Source organism: Oncorhynchus clarkii, chromosome 5 (assembly GCF_045791955.1).
Source record: "Oncorhynchus clarkii lewisi isolate Uvic-CL-2024 chromosome 5, UVic_Ocla_1.0, whole genome shotgun sequence".
NCBI lineage: Eukaryota > Metazoa > Chordata > Actinopteri > Salmoniformes > Salmonidae > Oncorhynchus > Oncorhynchus clarkii.
The window spans coordinates 69,512,108-69,531,895 of record NC_092151.1 but is presented as its reverse complement, the minus strand read 5'-3'; the positions used below and the strand labels follow the sequence as shown (position 1 = coordinate 69,531,895).

The following is a 19,788-nucleotide window of genomic DNA, read 5'->3' as shown; positions in this document are numbered from 1 at the left end:
GGTAAAACATAAGACAATATCAAAAGGTAAAAGTTTATTATTAATATCATGAATTTGTCATCCTATTTACAAGGCTAAAGGTAAATACTTCTAAACTTCCAAAGATTAAATCAAACATGGAAGATTTATAGTATACCCAGCTTCACGAGGAAATAATGGTGTCCTTTATTGGGCAAATCAGATGTCAACGTAGCCTAAATAAACCCAACCTCACTCCGAATTTAGTTTCACATACATCTTGTGTAACAAAAGTTAGAGGAATTACTTTCAACTATTCAATGCTATTTAGATAATCTACGCAAATGAGTATGGAAGCTAGTCAATGTGGAAATCTGTTTAGTAATTTTCATGGGGCATTTAGACAGGTAGGTGTCCTGGCACGATACATTCTGGTGAAGGGAAGGGAAGATATTAAAGGCTTGCTCTGCACCAGGGACTTTATTGAAATCATCCTAAAGGCACCAACGCAGGACCGTCATTAAAAGGCCATTTCCAGGAGCTAAATGACCTGTGTCTGGGCCAGCCAGGATGGCGATGGCAGACATTGTTTTATAGAAGCAGTTTTTCACAACAGACAAAAAAGCTGTTTCAGCACCCGGAGGTTCCATTTTCCTCCACACACACTTCCTGAGTTGGTTCTCTCTGCAGGAAACAAAGAGGGCGCGGTGGGGAGGACTAATCGCATAAGCAGTTATCTTGGAGATTATAATTTGGAGTGTGCCCGTATTCATGCTTAGTCTGTGAGTCTTACAAGATTGCTTCCTCTTGTTATTAAAGGTGGCTGAGATAAGGCAACTACTTCCGTATCGCCATGATTGCATAATGTTCAAAGTCGTTATGGATTTAGCGTGGTCTTTGTGCACTCAGCTGTGAACATTTTTTTATTTCTATTTACCTGGATTGGTCTTTCCTCTCAAGTATCCACACACATTGTTTACTGTCTTGTATATTGAGTGGGTTCCAATAGTTAGTTGTATCTTCCTCCTCTCTGTAAAATAATAAGACAAAGATAGGCCTTAGATCATCCATCCCCATCCCTCTGAGGACAACAACAAACAACATATTGTCTTCCAGTTTTTTTAATAAAAAAAAATGTTATTTTATATTCCTCCTCCTGTATACACTTGTTTCATCCCTCAGCCAGGTAAGGAAATGAATATCACTCTTACTGGCCAACATACACACATAACCCTAATTATAATTATAATTATAACCCTAAACCTAACCCCTAAGCCTAAAACCCAAAAGGATAGTATCGTTATACCACACACACACACACACACACACACACACACACACACACACACACACACACACACACACACACACGAAGCAGGTAAGTGGGTTATACAAGATGATATTTTTTGTAATCATTGAAGGGCAGCAGGGAGAGTGTGTAGTGCCACTGACCCCCAGGAGGGCTTAGTGAAGGGAGTGTGTTTGTTCTTCTAACATACTGAATCAGCACATAATTTACATTTACACCGATTTCTACAGTACATGTACAAAAAGTATACTTTAAGCCAGCTATAGGCAATATGCTTTGGTTCTATCAATGCTTATATTTATATCTGCTCAGGTCTTGCTGTGTGTCCGTGGCTCTTACGGTCATGCTAAAATGTCTGTCACCCTATCAAACTTTGTGCCCAAGGACCAAAACAGAAGGGATTAAAGTCAAATCCAGACTGACACAATTTGGTTGTACTTTAAAAGTAGAAGTATACAGAGCAGTTGAAGGGTTGGTGCAGAGAGGAAAATCACCCAGAGGCTTTCATAAAGAATATGAAGACTCCTTTACATTTCCTCTGGAGTCTGAGATTCTTGCCAATTAAGGAACAAAGGGTCAGGGTGTGGGCGTGAATATATATACACCAGGAGATGAAAGGCAACCCGGTGTCCTGGAAGAGCACCCTCCCCTTCCTCTCTCCTCTCATCCCCTTCCATTCCTCTCCTTTCTGCTCCTCTCCTGTCCTCTTCTTTCCTCTTTCCTCTCCTCCCTCTCTTCTCCCCTCCTCAGAGCAGCTTTCTGTGACATTGCACCTTGGGAGTTCAAAGGGGAGCCTCTCTGTGTTGAGGATGTGGTCTCTCCGCAGGTAGGAAGGCGATGCGGAATTGAACATTCTGTTTAAAGAAAGGCTCCCAGATAGCATCCAGATGTGTTGGCCCTAGGGTGTACAGTACAGACACAGACTTTTTTATTAGGCTGCTTGGATGCAAAAATCACAGGGAAATAAAGATGAAGTGCCAGTGAAGATGTAATCCCCGGAAACAAATAGTGATGGAGGGGCCCAGTATATACTGTTTAGTTGACAGAGCATTTTCCCCCTCTATGAGTCATTTAATTCTGTATAAAAATTCAGTGGACTTCTCACGGGCACACTTTCCCATTTATCACTTTTGACAACAGCACAAATGACTTTGGCTAAAGAGCAGAAGATGAACACATAGCTTTACAGAAGTATATTAAAACTGTGCCATGTAGGTATAGGGCTTTCACTACCGGGTAGCAGAAGGTATTAGGTTGCTTGAAATCATGTTTATATGGTACTATTTACATTTAAATCTAGTCAATTGTCACAAATAGTCCGGGTATCCATTTGATGACCTGTTCAGGAGTCTTATGGCTTGGGGGTAAAAACTTTGAGAAGCCTTTTTGTCCTAGTCTTGGCACTCCGGTACCGCTTGCCATGCAGTTGTAGAGAGAACAGTCTATGACTGGGGTGGCTGGGGTCTTTGACAATTTTTAGGGCCTTCCTCTGACACCACCTGGTATAGAGGTCCTGGATGGCAGGCAGCTTAGCCCCAGTGATGTACTGGGCCGTACGCACTACCCTCTGTAGTGCCTTCTGGTCAGAGGCCGAGCAATTGCCGTACCAGGCAGTGATCGCACCAGTCAGTAACTGCTCTCGATATGGCAGCTGTAGAACCTTTTGAGGATCTCAGGATCCAAGCCAAATCTTTTTAGTCTCCTGAGGGGGAATAGGCTTTGTCGTGCCCTCTTCACAACTGTCTTGGTGTGTTTTGGCCATTCTAGTTTGTTGTTAATGTGGACACCAAGGAACTTGAAGCTCTCAACCTGCTCCACTACAGCCCCATCGATGAGAATGGGGGTGTGCTCGGACCTCCTTTTCCTGTAGTCCACAATCATCTCCTTAGTCTTGGTTACATTGATAGGTTGTTATTCTGGCACCACAAGTCAGTTTAGAAGAAATTCTTATTTTCAATGATGGTCTAGGAAACAGTGGGTTAACTGCCTTGTTCAGGGGCAGAACAACAGATTGTCAGCTCGGGGATTCAAACTTGCAACCTTTTGGTTACTAGTCCAGTGCTCTAACTACTAAGCTACCCTGCCACTCCTGGTTTTGAACCTAGCAGGTCCAAAAGAATTCAAATTCGGGAACCATCAACAGATAATACAGCACCATACAATACAATACTATACAAAATGCATGTAATCACATCAAATTGTATTTGTCACATGTTTCGTGAACAACAGGTGTAGACAAACAGTGAAATGCTTTCTTACGGGCCCTTCCCAACAATACAGAGAGAAAAAAATGAAACAATAGAAAAAATTGAAACCAAGGAATAAATACACTTTGAGTAACAATAACTTGGATATATACACGTGGTACCAGTACCGGGTCGATGAGCAGAGGTACGAGGTAATTGAGGTAGATGGGTGCATATAGGCAGTGTCGTAAAGTACTTAACCCTTGTGTTGGCTTAAGCGTCAAAAATGACCCGTCACTATGTTTAACAGCAAAACCACCTGAAATTTGATGACTTTTCCTAGAATGACCCCAACATTAGAAAAAGTGAAACATCGCCTTTGTTCATATTTCTGTGAAAGCTGTACACCATCAGGGTACAAAGATTGTCTTAGGGTCATTTTTGACCCGGCAGTTCTAAGATCATTTACACACCACAAAAACCACAAAGACACACACACACACACGCACACACACACACACACACACACACACACACACACACACACACACACACACACACACACAAGATCCAAGAGGGCATAGCAGTCAGACGTCTTTGTCTTTGTCCTGTCGTGTCCCTTGTATAAATATTTTTATATATTTTTTTCTTAGTATATCTGTTTATAATATTTTCCCAAACCTCAACTTCTAAATACTCTCCTGCAACCCGTTTCACCCAATGTGGTGTGGATATGTTTTTTTATCATGTATTTCTATTTACTTCGGATCTGGAATCCCTCAACTGAAGCTAGTCAGCTAACTAGCTACCAGCTATCAGTCAGCAAACCACTGCTAGCGGTCATCAGCTAACCTTTAGCTCGGAAAGCTCTCGCCAGTTTGTACAATGTGACTCAAACCAGAGCATAACAGACCTATTTTTCTCTCTCCATATCCCCGGATTCCTTTCGCAAACTCTAAACATTTTCATCTGGATCTTCGCAACTAGCTAACCGCAATCCCGGGTGACTACTCCTGGCTAGCTTTTCCATCCAATTAGCCTGAAGCTAGCCCGGCTAGGGCTCCTGGGCTACCACCGAAGCCCACTCCTGGTGTTACGGATACAGGTATCCTGTGTGTATATCCTGTGTGTGTGTGTTTCTTTTCTCTCCTTCTCCCCTCACAGGTGAAAATCATCACTCCCCAATCAGTCAACAATTAACCCATCAATCAGAAGACACACCTCCTCCTGTTTCCTACCCTATCACAGTTCCTTCCCCATGGTTTAAAAACCCCATAATTTGTTTGCTCTAGAGCTCAATCTCTTTGTAAATGCCATGTTTGTAGATCTCTGTTCTTCATAGATTTCAGTAGCTCAATCTCTTTGTAATGCCATGTTGGTAGATCTCTGTTCTTCATAGATTTCAGTAGCTCAATCTCTTTGTAAATGCCATGTTTGTAGATCTCTGTTCTTCGCTCGCTCTCTGTGTATTAATTAACCTCTCTTTTGTTTGAGCATCTCCATAGCACTTTGTCATCACCTGTGAGTATTGTTTTGGTTATGGTGTTTCTTTGTTTGCTAGTGGGAAAAGGGGAAACCAAGACAAGTCGCCCATGGGCATACACTACCCGTAGGTGAACTTTGTTAAATACACTAGTTAGAACTGGGCGGACCACCCACTGTATTTTTGGTTAGTTAGTTAGCTGTTGTTAAAGTAGGCTAGTCTAGCTTAGGGGTGTCTTTGCATATTTATTGTTTCTTTCCTTGGGTCCAGCTCAGCCCCTTTTTCCTGCTCCCCCATTACCGTGGGTTTATCAAATAAACCTTGAGTTTGACGGTAGATTTCAGTTGTCCTGGTTATTACGTTCACACTTTTACTTTGTCACAATTATAATTTGCATGAGATATGTTACGGGTCTCATTACCATCCCCCCTAGACTGTCGGGCCAAAAGGGATTCGTAACACCTGGGCTACAATATCCGGACCCCTCTACTGCCGGTACGGGGCACGGAACCCCGCCGATCCTCTACGACTGGAATACCAACATAATCTGCCCGAGGAGTCCAACAGACCTCTCAGGCGCGATGTCCGCTGAAGACCCATTCTTCTAACCGTGGCCTGCTAGCTACCTAGAGCTACTTGGAATAGCTACCCTGCTACCCTACTAATCCATGACTGGTCTATCGACGTCACCGCACAAAGAGGCAAAAATAGACTTACCTCCATCGCGACGTCCCCCAAAAGCCCTTCTGCTAACTTGCTATCCCCGGTCTGCTAACTTGTTAGACCCGGCTGCTAGCTTGCTTCCCCGGTCTGCTAACTGCTTGCTTGTTAACCCCGGTCTGCTAACTGCTAGCTTGCAAGCCCCGGTCTGCTAACTGCTAGCTTGCTAGCCCCGGTCTGCTAACTGTTAGCTTGTTAGCCCCGGCCTGCTAACTGTCTGAATCGCCGTGTCCCCAGCCAGCCCAACCACTCACTGGACCAATATGATAATTTGGCTAAGCATGCTTCTCTCTAAAATCAATATGCCTCGTCCATTACTGTCCTCTTTAGTGATTACTGTCTTATTTCACTGTAGAGCCTCCAGCTCTGCTCAATATGCCTTAACCAACCATGTTGTTCCACCTCCTACATATGCGATGACATCACCTGGTTTAAACATCTCTAGAGACTATATCTCTCTCATCGTTACTCAATGCCTAGGTTTATCTCCAATGCACTCACATCCTACCTTACCTTTGTCTGTACACTATGCCTTGAATCTATGATATCGTGCCCAGAAACCTGCTCCTTTCACTTTCTGTTCTGAACGTGACAGACGGCCAGTTCGTATAGCCTTTAGCCGTACCCTTATCCTACTTCTCCTGTGTTCTTCTGGTGATGTAGAGGTGAATCCAGGTCCTGCAGTGCCTAGATCCACTCCCCAAGTGCTCTCATTTGTTGACTTCTGTAACCATAAAAGCCTTGATTTCATACATGTTAACAATAGAAGCCTACTCCCTAAGTTTGTTTTACTCACTGGTTTAGCACACTCCGCCAAACCTGATGTCTTAGCTGTGTCTAAATCCTAGCTTAAGAAAACCACCAAAAACCCTGAAATTTTCTATAAAATGTTCTGCCAAGATAGAACTGCCGAAGGGGCGGTGTTGCAATCTACTGCAAAGATAGCCTGCAGACTTTTGTCTTACTATCCAGGTCTGTACCCAAACAATTTGAACTTCTACTTCTAAAAATGCACCTTTCCAGAAACAAGTCTCTCACTGTTGCCGCTTGCTATAGACCACCCTCTGCCCCCAGCTGTGCCCTCGACACCATATGTGAATTGATTGCCCCTCATCTATCTTCTGAGCTCGTGCTACTAGGTGACCTAAAATGGGACATGCTGTAACACCCCAGCCATCCTACAATCAAAGCTTGATGCCCTCAATCTCACACAAATTATCAATGAACTTACCAGGTACAACCCCACATCCGTAAACACGGACACCCTCATAGATATCATCCTAACTAACTCGCCCTCCAAATACACCTCTGCTGTTTTCAATCAAGATCTCAGCGATCACTGCCTCATTGCCTGCATCCGTAATGGGTCTTCGGTCAAACGACCACCCCTCATCACTGTCAAATGCTCCCTAAAACACTTCTGCGAGCAGGCCTTTCTAATCGACCTGGCCGGGGTACCCTGGAATGACATTGACCTCATCCCGTCAGTAGAGCATGCCTGGTTATTCTTTAAAAGTGCCTTCCTCACCATCTTAAATAAGCATGCCCCATTCAAAAATTGTAGAACTAGTAATAGATATAGTCCTTGGTTCACTCCAGACCTGTCTGCCCTTGACCGGCACAAAAACATCCTGTGGCATTCTGCATTAGCATTGAAAAGGCCCAGTGAAATGCAACTTTTCAGGGAAGTTAGGAACAAATATACACAGGCAGTTAGGAAAGCTAAGACTAGCTTTTTCGAACAGAAATTTGCATCCTGTAGTACAAACTCAAAAAAGTTCTGGGACACTGTAAAGTCCATGGAGAATAAGAACACCTCCTCCCAGCTGTCCACTGCTCTGAGGCTAGGAAACACTGTTACAACCGATAAATCCACTATAATTGAGAATTTCAATAAGCATTTCTCTACGGCTGGCCATGCTTTCCACCTGGCTACCCCTATCCCGGTCAACTGCCCGGCACCCTCCACAGCAACCCGCCCAAGCCCCCACCATTTCTCCTTCACCCAAATCCAGATAGCTGATGTTCTGAAAGAGCGGAAAAATCTGGACCCCTACAAATCAGCCGGGCTAGACAATCTGGACCCTCTCTTTCTAAAATTATCTGCAGAAATTGTTGCAACCCCTATTACTAGAAAGTTCAACCTTTCTTTCGTATCGTCTGAGATTCCCAAAGATTGGAAAGCTGACGCGGTCATCCCCCTCTTCAAAGGGGGTGACACTAGACACAAACTGCTACAGACCTATATCTATCCTACCCTGTCTTTCTAAGGTCTTCGAAAGCCAAGTTAACAAACAGATTACTGACCATTTCGAATCCCACGGTACCTTCTCCGCTATGCAATTTGGATTCAGAGCTAGTCATGGGTACACCTCAGCCAAGCTCAAGGTCCTAAACAATATCATAACTGCCACCGAAAAGAGACATTACTGTGCAGCCATATTCATCGACCTGGCCAAGGCTTTCGACTCTGTCAATCATCACATTCTTATTGGCAGACTCGACAGCCTTGGTTTCTCAAATGATTGCCTCGCCTGGTTTACTAACTACTTCTCTAATAGAGTTCAGTGTGTCAAATTGGAGGGCCTGTTGTCCGGACCTCTGGCAGTCTCTATGTGGGTGCCACAAGGTTCAATTCTCGGGCCGACTCTCTTCTCTGTATACATCAATGATGTCGCTCTTGCTGCTGGTTATTCTCTGATCCACATCTACGCAGACGACACCATTCTGTATACTTCTGGCCCCTCTTTGGACACTGTGTTAACTAACCTCCAGACGAGCTTCAATGCCATACAACTCTCCTTCTGTGGCCTCCAACGGCTCTTAAATGCAAGTAAAACTAAATGCATGCTATTCAATCGATCACTGCCCAGACCTGCCCGCCCATCCAGCATCACTACTCTGGACGGCTCTGACTTAGAATACGTGGACAACTACAAATACCTAGGTGTCTGGTTAGACTGTAAACTCTCATTCCAGACTCACAATAAGCATCTCCAATCCAAAATTAAATCTAGAATCGGCTTCCTATATCACAACAAAGCATCCTTCACTCATGCTGCCAAACATACCCTCGTAAATCTGACCATCCTACCAATCCTCGACTTCGGTGATGTCATCTATAAAATAGCCTCCAACACTCTACACAACAAATTGGTTGCAGTCTATCACAGTGCCATCTGTTTTGTCACCAAAGCCCCATATACTACCCACCACTGCGACCTGTACGCTCTCGTTGGTTGGCCCTCGCTTCATACTTGTCGCCAAACCACTGGCTACAGGTTGTCTTCAAGTCTCTGCTAGGTAAAGCCCCGCCTTATCTCAGCTCACTGGTCACCATAGCAGCACCCACTCGTAGCACGCGCTCCAGCAGGTATATCTCACTGGTCAACCCCAAAGCCAATTCCTACTTTGGTCGCCTTTCCTTCCAGTTCTCTGCTTCCAATGACTGGAACGAACTGCAAAAATCTCTCCCTCACATACTGTATCTCCCTCACTAGCTTTAAGCACCAACTGTCAGAGCAGCTCACAGATCACTGCACCTGTACATAGCCCATCTGTAAACAGCCCATCTATCTTCCTCATCCCCATACTGTATCTATTTATTTATCTTGCTCCTTTGCACCCCAGTATCTATACTTGCACATTCATCCTCTGCACATCTACCATTCCAGTGTTTAATTGCTATATTGTAATTACTTCGCCACCATGGCCTATTTATTGCCTAACTCCCTTATCTTCCCTCATTTGCACTCACTGTATATAGACTTTTCTTTTCTTTTTTTTCTACTGTATTATTGACTGTATGTTTTGTTTATTCCATGTGTAACTCTGTGTTGTTGTATGTGTCGAATTGCTATGCTTTATCTTGGCCAGGTCGCAGTTGCAGATGACAACTTGTTCTCAACTAGCCTACCTGGTTAAATAAAGGTGAAATAAAAACACACACACACACACACACACACACACACACACACACACAATGAGAAATTGAGATTATGTGTGCTACTGATTGAACTCAGGCAAAACTAAAACTTTCTTGTGTGTGTGCAGTATCTCCCCTCCACGTCCCCACACATGACTCAAGTTCACAGTCAAAATAAAAACAATTTCTAACAAAATAAACAAAATTTCTGACAAAATATAAATGTATTGAAAGCATTGTTTACTAATGGGGAATGCAGTCAGAGGCTATAAAGGTGATGCAGATGACAGTCCCCCCAGTTCTCTCTTTGCTGATGCCATGAGTGCGTATTTCAGTGCCCAGTGTAGATTCGATTTTTTCAGATGTCCAGGAGGAACAAGAGAACAATGATTTAGAAGCACACTGCACAAAATGGCTGAGATCAGTGATCATGAGGACAGGAAGCCAGCCATCATCCTGGACTACAACCACAACAAAGGAGGCGTGGACAACTGGACAAGGTGATTGGAACTTACAGCTGCAGGAGGATGACTGCCCGCTGGCCCCTGGTCATCTTCCATAACATCATTGATGTGTCCTTATACAATGCCTTCGTGATATGGAACAAGATCAACCCTACCTGGATGCCTGAAAAACAGATCAAGAGGAGGGTGTTCCTGGAGCAGCTGGGAAAGGCACTTGTAACCCCACACATTCAAAGAAGGGAGCGCCTCCCCCGCACAGCAGCCTCTGCAGCGCTTGTGAAAGCTGTTCAAAGGGCTGAATCTTACCCTGATCCACCTGAGGCTGCAGCTGGGGCAGGCAAGAGGAGGACATGCCAATTCTGCCCCTCAAAAAAAGACTGTAAAACAAATACTATGTGCTGCACATGTGAGAACTACATCTGAAAAGTCCATGTACACAGACCTGCATACTGTCCTACATGTGCAAATTAGAGTTGATTGATTTATTTTATTTATATTTATTGTTGTTGTTTATATACCTTGTGTGTGGGGGCAATGGTTTAAAAAATGGGAGAAGACTAGTATTTTGTAGTTGAATTCCTCCTTGTACAGTATATAAGAATATATCACTATGTTGCCAAAAAAGTTGAAGTCTGTTATTGTTTCCCTTCAATTAAATGCAATTCAAAACTACTTTCTGCACATTTCTGATACTTTCTTAGGCTGTACAAGGGCTATCTCTTTCTAAAACAATTATGTTTACACCTATGCAATACCTTTAGCAATAATAATAGTAATGATAAACCTCTACTTTAGTAGAGTTATGTGTTTTATTTTATTTCAACAGGTGTGTTGTAATAAAAATGAGTTGTGTCCACTGAATAAATGCAGTCTTTCTGCATTGTGAAGAGGGAAAACCCCGATATTCACAAAGTTTGTGATAAATGACAGGTATTTTCTTCATGCAAAATTCAATTAAGCTGCTTTATTTCAGGGGTTTAGTGAAGGCGGGTCATTTTTTACCCTTGGGACAAGGGGAGTATGCAGAATGTTAAGACTACACAAGGGTTAAGTAGAAATATACTTTTAAATACTACGTAAGTTGTTTTTTGCGGGTACCCGTACTTTACTTTACTATTTATATTTTCAACAACTTCTACTTTTACTTCACTACATTCCTAAAGAAAATAATGTACTTTTTTACTTCATACATTTTCCCTGACACCAAAAATTACTTTTTTGAATGCTTAGCAGGACAGGAAAATGGTCAAATTCACGCACTTATCAAGACAACATTCCTGGTCCTTCCAAATACCTCTGGTCTGGCAGACTCACTGAACACAAATGCATCCTTTGAAAATTATGTCTGAGTGTTGGAGTGTGCCCCTGCCTATTCGTACATTTTAAAAACAAGAAAATGGTACCATCTGCTTTGCTTAATATAAGGAATTTAAATGATTTATACCTTTACTTTTGATACTTAAGTATATTTTATTAATTACATTTACTTTTGATATTTAAGTATATTTAAAACCAAATACTAAAGTAGTATTTTACTGGGTAACTTTTACTTGAGGAACTTCCTATTAAGATATCAGTACTTTTATTCAAACATGAAAATTAGGTACTTTTTCCACCACTGCATACAGGTAGGGGTAAAGTGACGAGGCAACAGGATTTATACTAAAAAGCAGCATATGTGATGAGTCAAGAGTGCAAAATTGGTCAATATACAAAGTGTTTTATGGCAAATATACTTCATACATCAACCACAACTGATGGTTTTAAATGTATTTACCAGAAAATCAAAATGTATATGTCGCTTTGTTCTTTTCTTCACAGAGCTTAATCAGTAGAGGAGGGAAACCAATATGGACTGGCCTACCTGCACCTAGCAATCAATAGCTTTGTAATTAAAGGCCCCAGAGTGTTTCTATAAAGCTATTTCAAATAGGTTTTTGCAGCCGAGCTGTAATTGCTCTGAAAATCTGTTACACTTATGGCATTCGTTTGGAGCCTGGGAGAGCTGGGTATATGCGGCAGAAAGTGGTGATTCACTGAAATCACAATTCGTCTGGGCTTCTTCTTTTGGTATCAAATTCTTTATGGTGAATAAAAGAGAGATGAAATCGCCCAGCCAGTCCTATCTACAGAGGGACAAAATACACACAATAATGAATAAGTCCCTTTCAAATGCATTGAGTGGTGTGCTGCTCCCTTCAATGGTGTGAACATTGCATTATCCGCTCCGGAGCGGCTGGAGAGCGCTGAGAGAGGCATGACGTCACCTGGACACAGGTAGGTAGAACCATTAAACCTCCCAGTCGCAGTTAATGTCTTGTTTCCATGGAGCAGAGCTGCATGCAATTAGAGAATGGCCAAGCAATACAGTGAGCCTTAATTGAATGGGAATTAAAAAAAAGAGGAGGCAGACAGAGGGAAACAAATGATTTGAAATCTCTGGAGTGGTCAGTGCTTTAGCCGAAATCGATGGAGAACAGATTACCAGTGCTCCCCTGTTTGATCAAACTAATGGAACATTGCTGCGGTCCGTTTCAGGGCTTGGCATTAGGAGGTCATGCTTGGGAGGCTTGTAAGCGGCCCTGAAAAGGTGCACATCTGGGACACCCCTCTCTTTGAGGGATCGATAGCAACCATGTTGTGGCCACTGGTATTTTTGGCCCCATTGATTGTCAGTGTGTGGCGGTGCGGCTCGGTGAGTCCGTGTCTGCAGCATGACAGGGGATGCTTGCCTGCCGTGGAGGGTGCTGTTCCAGTTAGTAATCAGGGGGGTTTGTACACATGGAAAAATGTGAAGTGACTGGTGCAGACAGCCTCACCCAGCCAGGCATACATCTAAAGAAACCTCTCCTCTTAACCCCTTCAGCTCCTCCATGCCTTACTGTCAACAGCAGGACAGGGGTCCTCTCAGAGACGATGCACACCATAATTTGCCACATTTAGTGTTTTAATATACTGGATATCAAGGGTGAATTGACAAGATTGCAAAACCCATCCATGCACATACTCCAACATACAGACGCACGGACACACGGACACAGACACACACATTCACTTCTGACTGTCTGGTGAAATCCTTGGCAGATGCCTTTCTGCCTTTGGAGGTGATTCAAAAGAGCAGAACGTAGAGTCATCCAAGACAACAGCAGAAGTGCCTCATAATCACCCCGATAGCATGAGTGTTTACCTTCTTTATTATGACTTTGGCAAGGGATTTGACTTAGTCAGTTTTCCTTCATTTTGTCATTGGAGCCAAAATCCTCTACTGTCTATCAACCAGAGACAACTGCACTGCAGCACTTGCTAGCTAGGTCTCCTGGGTGATGATGCAAAGATAAGAGGGGATTTTCAGCCAATAGCATGAATTAGAGCCTAATACCTCCCATTAAAAAAAGAGTTAATACAACTGCTTTCTCCTCCTGGAGAGGGTCTGGTGTTGCTGTGATGGGGATATAAAGCACCCTTCCATTTTACTCTAAATGTCCTTTTAAATATTTACCTCATTTTACCTCAACTGACTTTTGAAGAGCATGATGACACTGCAAAGTGAATGGTTATTCTTTATTCTGTTAATGGGTGTAAACCTGGCAGGGCATTTACAGCTTGCTGTATTAGGGAGATATTCCAGGTAAACAATTACAGGTATAATTGCCTATTAAGATCTGAAGTGACAAAGAGCTGTTCAATCATAGGGCTCGTGTTGACTTTTGATGAGTGACAGTAAAAGGAACATGGGTGATACAAATCAAATCAAAGTTTATTTGTCACGTGCGCTGAATACAACAGGTGTAGTAGACCTTACAGTGAAATGCTAACTTACAGGCTCTAACCAATAGTGCAAAAAAGGTATTGGGTGAACAATAGGTAAGTAAAGAAAGAAAACAACAGTAAAAAGACAGGCTATATACAGTAGCAAGGCTATAAAAGTAGCGAGGCTACATACAGACACCAGTTGGTCAGCCCAATTGAGGTAGTATGTACATGAATGTATAGTTAAAGTGACCACGCTTTATGATAAACAGAGTGTAGCAGCAGCGTAAAAAGAGGGGTTGAGGGGGGACACACACAATGCAAATAGTCCGGGTAGCCATTTGATTACCTGTTCAGGAGTCTTATGGCTTGGGGGTAAAAACTGTTGAGAACCCTTTTTGTCCTAGTCTTGGCACTCCGGTACCGCTTGCCATGCAGTTGTAGAGAGAACAGTCTATGACTGGGGTGGCTGGGGTCTTTGACAATTTTTAGGGCCTTCCTCTGACACCGCCTGATATAGAGGTCCTGGATGGCAGGCAGCTTAGCCCCAGTGATATACTGGGCCGTACGCACTACCCTCTGCAGTGCCTTGCGGTCAGAGGCCGAGCAATTGCCGTACCAGGCAGTGATGCCACTAGCTCTCGATGTTGTAGCTGTAGAACCTTCTGAGGATCTCAGGACCCATGCCAAATCTTTTTAGTTCCCTGAGGGGGAATAGGCTTTGTCGTGCCCTCTTCATGACTGTCTTGGTGTGTTTTGACCATTCTAGTTTGTTGTTGCTGTGGACACCAAGGAACTTGAAGCTCTCAAACTGCTCCACTACAGCCCCAATTAGAGGTACTGTATTAGAGGTACTTTACATTATAGGAGATAAGAGGTCACCACGTTGAATGGAAATTAGACACAATATACATTTTAAATATATTTTCAGATTAAAAACATATTCTCAATATGAACCATGACCTTTCACTGAAGACCCTCACATTTAAATCCAATGATACACTTACCAATAGTTTTCCCGATTTTACATTTTTATGGACCAGATTCCTTAAATGTAACCTCTGAGGTGCCTGGGCACTTTAATGCACTCCGCTAGTCATCCACTCATGGATTCAGCTAAATCCCAGGGGCATAGCATGAGTGAGGCTGATTGACAACTGTAATGGTCTTGGAACATATATATTATCAAGACGAGCATAACCATGAGATCACGTTGAGGATCGCTGTAATTCACAGGGCCATAACGACCCACTCTGCAGTGTATTCCCTCTTTCCTCCATGGAACGTATATCAGAGAACATAATTTGATCGCCACATACCTAGCTACTCCTGCAATTGGAATGAAGGACCGGCCAATGTTTTCTAATAGCTTGGCTGTGTCTCCTTCTTGAGCTCAATGGCTCATTATATCATAATAGATGATTAATGTAATGACTGGGAGAAGACTCCTACTGCACCTGACACATTTATCCTCCTCCTGTCCATCCAGACAGGGACTCTTGACTGTTTCTCTGAGGATATGCAACTAGGAACATCAGGGATATCCCCTCATAGCACTGGAAATGGGCTAGAGTAGGAGGTACATGCAGTACATGCTTTTTAGAGTGGGTTGAGACTGAGAGGGAGTACTGTACCTGAGGCAGCAGGCATGGCCAGAGGAGTACAGGGACTTCCCAGTCCCACAGACTGGATGTTGAGCAGCCTTTTGGCTAGGGAGGCAGAGATTGGCTGGACCAGCAGAGACGTCAGGTTGGGCCACTCCTCCCTGTAACTCCCCACTGCAATGAATAACACAGGAACACTGGCTTAGGATCTGTTCTGGCTGTATGAGCTTCACACTCATAAACCTCCCCCTAAACTGACAAGGTCAGTCTGTTGGAAAGGTCTTGGGCGGGTCACCTAAGTGGTTTTTTTTGGACCACCTTTGTCGAAGTAGTTAAACAAATATTGTTGTGATTCATTTCTTCTTTAAAAAAAATATTGGGGTTGGATTTTTTGGGGGCGTGTAAACTTAAATGACTAAGCAAATCCAGTACCAGTCAAAGGTTTGGACACACCTACTCATTCAAGGGTTTTTCTTTATTTTTCTTATTTTCTACATTGTAGTATAATAGTGAAGACATCAAAACTATGCAATAACACAAATGAAATCATGTAGTAACCAAAAAACTGTTAAATAAATCAAAATATATGTTATATTTTAGATTCTTCAAAGTAGCCACCCTTTGCCTTGATGATAGCTTTACACACTCTTGGAATTCTCTCAACCAGCTTTATGAGTAATGCTTTTCCAACAGTCTTGAAGGAGTTCCCACATATGCTGAGCACTTGTTGGCTGCTTTTCCTTCACTCTCCTGTCCAACTCATCCCAAACCATTTAAATTGGGTTGAGGTCGGGTGATTGTGGAGGCCAGGTAATCTGATGCAGCATTCCATCACTCTCCTTGGTCAAATAGCCCTTACACAGCCTGGAGGTGTGTTTTGGGTCATTGTCCTGTTGAAAAACAAATGGTAGCCCCACTAAGCACAAACCCGATGGGAATGGTGTATAGCTGCGGAATGCTGTAGTAGCCATGCTGGTTAAGTGTGCCTTGAATTCTAAATAAATCACAGACAGTGTCACCAGCAAAGCACCCCCACACCATCACACCTCCTCCCCCATGCTTCACGGTGGGAGCCACACATGCAGATGTCATCAATTCACCTACTCTGCGCCACACAAAGACATGGCGGTTGGAACCAAAAATCTAACATTTGGACTCATCAGAACAAAGGACAGATTTCCACTCGTCTAATGTCCATTGCTCGTGATTCTTGGCCCAAGCAAGTCTCTTCTTATTATTGGTCTCCTTTAGTAGTGGTTTCTTTGCAGCAATTATTTTGACCATGAAGGCCTGATTCATGCAGTCTTCTCTGAACAATTGATGTTAAGATGTATGTTACTTGAATTCTGTGAAGCAGTTATTTGGACTGCAATTTATGAGTTGCAGTTAACTCTAATGAACTTATCTTCTGCAGTAGAGGTAACTCTGGGTCTTCCTTTCCTGTGGCGGTCCTCATGAGAGCGAGTTTCTTCATAGCGCTTGATGCTTTTTGCGACTGCACTTGAAGAAACTTTCAAGGTTCTTAAAATGTTCAGAATTGACTGACCTTCGTGTCTTAAAGTAATGATGGACTTTCTCGTTTCTCTTTGCTTTTTTGAGCTGTCCTTGTCATAATATGGACTTGGTCTTTTACCAGATAGGGCTATCTTCTGTATACCACCCCTACCTTGTCACAACACAACTGATTGGCTCAAAAGCATTAAATTAACTTTTAACATGGCCCACCTGTTGAATGTAATGCATTCAAGGTGACTACATCATGAAGCTGATTGAGAGAATGCCAACAGTATGCAAAGCTGTTATCAAAGAAAAGGGTGGCAACTTTGAAGAATCTCAAATATAAAATATATTTTGATTTGTTTAACACGTTTTTGGTTAATACATGATTCCATATGTTTTATTTAATAGTTTTGATGTCTTCACTATTATTAAATAAAAACCCTTGAACGAGTAGCTGTGTCCAAACTTTTGACTGTATAAAGTATATAGAAAAAATAATAAACTCCTATATTTTAAAATAAGATAATCTTTGATAACTATCACCAAAATAAAAGCTATACATTCCAGGAGAATCTAAAATTCAAAAAATTATGCATTTAAGAGTATTTTTGTCATGGCATGGGCCCTATCGATTTGTTTTATAATGTTTGAGTCACTCCAATAACATAAGAACATGGCACAAGCCATGGATAAATGTGTTTAATTGCAGGAAATTTGCTTTAAATCTCTCTCTCTCTCTCTCTCTCTCTCTCTCTCTCTCTCTCTCTCTCTCTCTCTCTCTCTCTCTCTCTCTCTCTCTCTCTCTCTCTTCGTATCAAAGCCCTCCACCTCTGATTGGGGCTTGCAGGTGACCCGCTAATAGGCTGGTGGATTTTAAGTTGGAAGTAATGGTTTCTGCAAACCAATGGGGATTTAGATGGGCGAAATGCTCCATTGATTCAGCCTCATTAAAACAGGCAAACTGTGAGCCTAATCCTGCTTTAGTAACACATTTATTTTGCAGGGTTATATTTTCCACTGCCGGCGCCCGGCTGGGGTGACAGCAACAGTCACACTCGAATAACAATGTAGCAAACTGGCCTCTTCAACTCCACACTATTCCTGCCGTTTGTGTTTTCAATCCATAATGTTTCTCTCAAACAAAATATAATTATTTGAACAGTTATCTGAATGGAATTAAAATGGCTCCCTCTGCATTATCTCTGAAGAGTTGACTCATTGACGGTCACAATGCCAGATAATGAGTTGGTCTCTCAATGGAAATAGTTCACAGCAGGACAGACTTCAAGGTTACCTGCAGTGTGATGTGATTATTCTTGCTAATTACAACTTCAACATCTGAATCTGAATATTAACAAATGGTGATTTGAGTCTATTTGTGACCTTAACACTGACATATCCTATTTGGTCAGGAAGAGTGACTTATGGGCACTTGAGAACAAGATTCATTATCTATCATTAAATATGATAATTTGATTTTTGGCTCTCTGAGGCCATGGCTGAGATCAATTGAAAAGTTTGGACTCACTATAAAATCAAATATAAAATCAAATCAAGTTCATTGGTACACGTACACAGGTTAGCAGATGTTATAGAGGGTGCAGCGAATTGCGTGTGTTACTAGCTCTAAGACTGCAGTTAAAATGTCAAAGAAGTTCACAAATAATAATCAAAAACAAAAAAACAAGAAATCACGAATGCCAGTTAGCAACCCAAATAACACTGTATCAGTAATCCAAATGCAATCTATGTGTACATAAACCAAGAATATATAGTGAGAATGATATGTACATGTACAGCAGTAGATATATTAGCTATGTCAAGAATACAGTATATAAATAAGAATCCAGTGTATAAATATTTGGTGTGTATCAACAGTGTAACAAAAATTGAATGTACAGTAGTAGATATATTAGAATGAGCTATATGACGAATACAGTATATGAATACACAGTGTGAAAAACAGTATAAAAGATGTATATTGTAAGGGGTGCGAACTGGCAGCAGAGAAGTCAGACGCAGGAAAGAAATAACTGTGTTTCCAAAGGCGCAGTTTATTAACAAAACCCACTGGAAAACAGAATAATAAAATAAATGGGTACATAACCCGACGCACACCAGGACAGACACAAGCACTTACAACAAACAATCACCGACAAGGACATGAAGGGGAACAGAGGGTTAAATACACAACATGTAATTGATGGGATTGGAACCAGGTGTGATGGAAGACAAGACCAAACCAAAGGAAAAGGAAAAGAGGATCAGCGATGGCTAGAGAATGGTCGGTGACTTCGACCGCCGAACGCCGCCCGAACAAGGAGAGAGACCAACTTCGGCGGAAGTCGTGACATATATACTGTTATGATTCTACAGTATATGCAGTGAGCTACAAAAGTATTGGGACAGTGACACATCATTTGTTGTTTTGGATCTGTACTCACCCACTTTCAAATTGAATTGTTAAAAGTACTATCAGTGCAGACGGTCAGCTTTAATTTGAGGGTATTTTCATTCATATTGGTTGAACTGTCCCCCCATTTTAGGGGACCAAAAGAATTGGGACAAATTCCCTTACAGTGCATTCGGAAAGTGTAGACTTTTCTACGTTTTGTTACATTACAGCCTTATTCTAAAATGTATTAAATTTATGTTTTAATTGCGCAGGGAGGTGACCAAGAACCTGATGGTCACCCTGACAGAGCTCCAGAGTTCCTCTGTGGAGATGGGAGGATCTGCAGAGAAGAATAGGAGAAACTCCCCAAATACAGGTGTGCCAAGCTTGTAGCGTCATACCCAAGAATACTGAAGGCTGTAATCGCTGCCAAAGGTGCTTCAACAAAGTACTGAGTAAAGTGTCTGAATACTTATGTAAATGTGATGTTCAAC

At 42.3% G+C, this 19,788-nt stretch overlaps 1 protein-coding gene across 1 annotated transcript in view; it reads right to left on the bottom strand.

The window, feature by feature from the left end:
• The window catches only part of LOC139410190 (inactive N-acetylated-alpha-linked acidic dipeptidase-like protein 2), a 288,454-nt gene that overhangs the window by 84,615 nt on the left and 184,051 nt on the right, over window positions 1-19,788 (bottom strand). Inside the window, exons 6-7 of the mRNA XM_071155649.1 lie at window positions 15,430-15,573; window positions 896-988 (exon numbers count right to left, since the gene is read on the bottom strand). Of these exons, the coding sequence (XP_071011750.1) occupies window positions 896-988; window positions 15,430-15,573 (237 nt within the window). The remainder of the gene's footprint in view (window positions 1-895; window positions 989-15,429; window positions 15,574-19,788) is intronic.